Here is a 2,198-nt window from a genome sequence, read left to right as displayed (position 1 = left end):
ATATCCATGGCCATTAAAATTTTTGACATGTATCGCAAAACCACTATACTAGCATTAAATAATTTAATTTTTTTTAATCCCATGTTTTAAAATTAACAAAAAAAAACAAAACAAAACATGTTACTCAAAGTTAATTGGTGTCACAAGATTAATTAAAATTAAGGTCTATTTTAGTTCAATTCAATTCAATATTTTAGATCTATTTTAGTATGTCATAAGTATCAAAATAATGTTGGTATAAAAAGGGAGTGAAACGTCTTCAAGATGTCTTGGTGTGGACCGTCTTGGTGTGAACCGTCTCAATAGTGAAACGTCTGTCTACCGTCAAACTATTCTCTTCATTGCCAGTTCCTCCCTATTTTGGAGTAAAACTGACTGCATATTTGCAAATAAACAGACAATTGTATGTTTTGTTTTAGTGACAAGTATATACATATAATAAAGAATATTATATCTCAAATGAGATGTCCAGTAAGATATACTACTGTATATTTTTAACTCAGAAAGAGACAACAAGAGTATGTCTTAATATTTCAAGATTTAATACACAAGTGATGTTACATGTAGCATGCTATGGAGGCGGAGCTTATCAGCAACTAAAGTCTGTTACAATATATCTATCAATATAGAACATCTCCCTTCTTTTATTTTAAATCATGAATTTTATTAAATAATAATGCTTGCTTAAGAAATAATATTTATAGCTAATTTCAATAATACTGATTGAACTGTTTATTAATTTTTGTCTACGTGACATAGTTTAGTTCTTTCTTTTTTCAGATAGTCACGGTATATTACTGTGATTACAAAATACTGTAAACTCATTATTTTCAATAACTGTTATTATCTAACCCATTCATTATTATCATACTTCGGATTGCCACGCAACAATCGTCCAGCCCTTGTTCTAGCACGCGAGTTCATCGGCGGGTCACTTTGTTCCTGAGATGAGTTATTTTCCTCGAGAGGTAATTCAGGGATACTTGAATTTTTATCATGATATAAGACTTGTGCATGAAATGATTCAATATCGGTTGTGTCTTCCGGACTTTTGCGTATTACTGACCGATTTCTCCTATATATGCTACCGTCAGCAAGTTGTATATGATAGGAGCGGTCACTATGTACTTTTACTATTTTCCCGTGTTTCCAAGGTTTTCCTATTTTAATGCGTACTGATTGATTCAAGGACAAAGGTGGCAAATATTTTGCATTTTTGTCGTAATTGACCTTTTGTTTGTCTTTCGATTTTTTCATTAGACTGCGCACTTTTGAGTTATTTACTAAAATGGGTACCAGTGCTTTATTTGTAACTGGCACAACGGTTTTAGTTCTCCGGCCGATTAACAGTTGACTAGGAGAATATCTGCATTCAAGAGGTGTGTTACGATATTCTAGTAATGCAATGTAAATGTTTGTGTTTGTATCTTTAGCCTTTTGCATTAGTTTTTTGGCGATACCTACGCCTTTTTCCGCAAGACCGTTCGACTGGGGGTATCCGGGGGATGAAGTTCTGTGCTCGAAACCCCACTCTTTAGCGAATTCTTTGAATTCGGAGCTTGAAAATTGAGTACCATTGTCTGAGACAAATACTTCATTCTTGACATGTGTTTCTGAAGTTTCAGAATGACTGTTTTTGATGTTGTGTTTTGTAAATGGTCAATTTCAAAAAATCTTGAATAATAATCTATAGTCAATAGATACTCTTTACCTTGAAAATGCTGCTATTTTTTGGTAAGGTCTGTCGGGGAATTCTGTAGTCATAAGCGGTTCTTTTGCGTTTGCGTCGCGGTATGTAAGACATATGATACATTTGCTAAAATATTCTTTAATTTGCTTGGACATGCCTGGCCAGAATATTGAATCTTTAGCACGTTCAAGTGTTTTCGTAATTCCCATGTGACCTGAATGAACTTTCTGTACAAGTTCATTTCTCAAAATTTTCGGTATTACAATCGTATGTCCAAGAAATATCATTTCTTTTCTATGCTTATCTCATTGCGGTGGTTCCAGAAATCAAGGATTGATTGCTCGCACATTGATCTAGATTCTGGCCAACCGTTTAATATAGTCTTTTTTAGAATTTTCATTTGTGCGTCTTTGCACGTCTCGGCGCGAATATATTCTATACGTTGGTCGGTAATGTGCAATTGTTTTTGAACGGTATGCACGTAATTATCAAGCTCGTCTGACATATT

General features: G+C 33.8%; 1 protein-coding gene across 1 annotated transcript; it reads right to left on the bottom strand.

The window, feature by feature from the left end:
- Positions 1-843: 843 nt before the first annotated feature.
- Positions 844-1,977, bottom strand: LOC132756552 (uncharacterized protein K02A2.6-like). Its single transcript, XM_060747647.1, has 2 exons — positions 1,848-1,977; positions 844-1,613 (listed from the first exon to the last, which is right to left on the bottom strand). The coding sequence occupies exons 1-2, from the start codon at positions 1,975-1,977 to the stop codon at positions 844-846; spliced, it is 900 nt and encodes a 299-aa protein (XP_060603630.1).
- Positions 1,978-2,198: the final 221 nt, after the last annotated feature.

This window comes from Ruditapes philippinarum, unplaced genomic scaffold (genome assembly GCF_026571515.1).
Source record: "Ruditapes philippinarum isolate M1 unplaced genomic scaffold, ASM2657151v2 ctg21638_1_1_1_1, whole genome shotgun sequence".
Lineage (NCBI taxonomy): Eukaryota > Metazoa > Mollusca > Bivalvia > Venerida > Veneridae > Ruditapes > Ruditapes philippinarum.
This window is presented reverse-complemented; position numbering and strand designations above follow the sequence as displayed.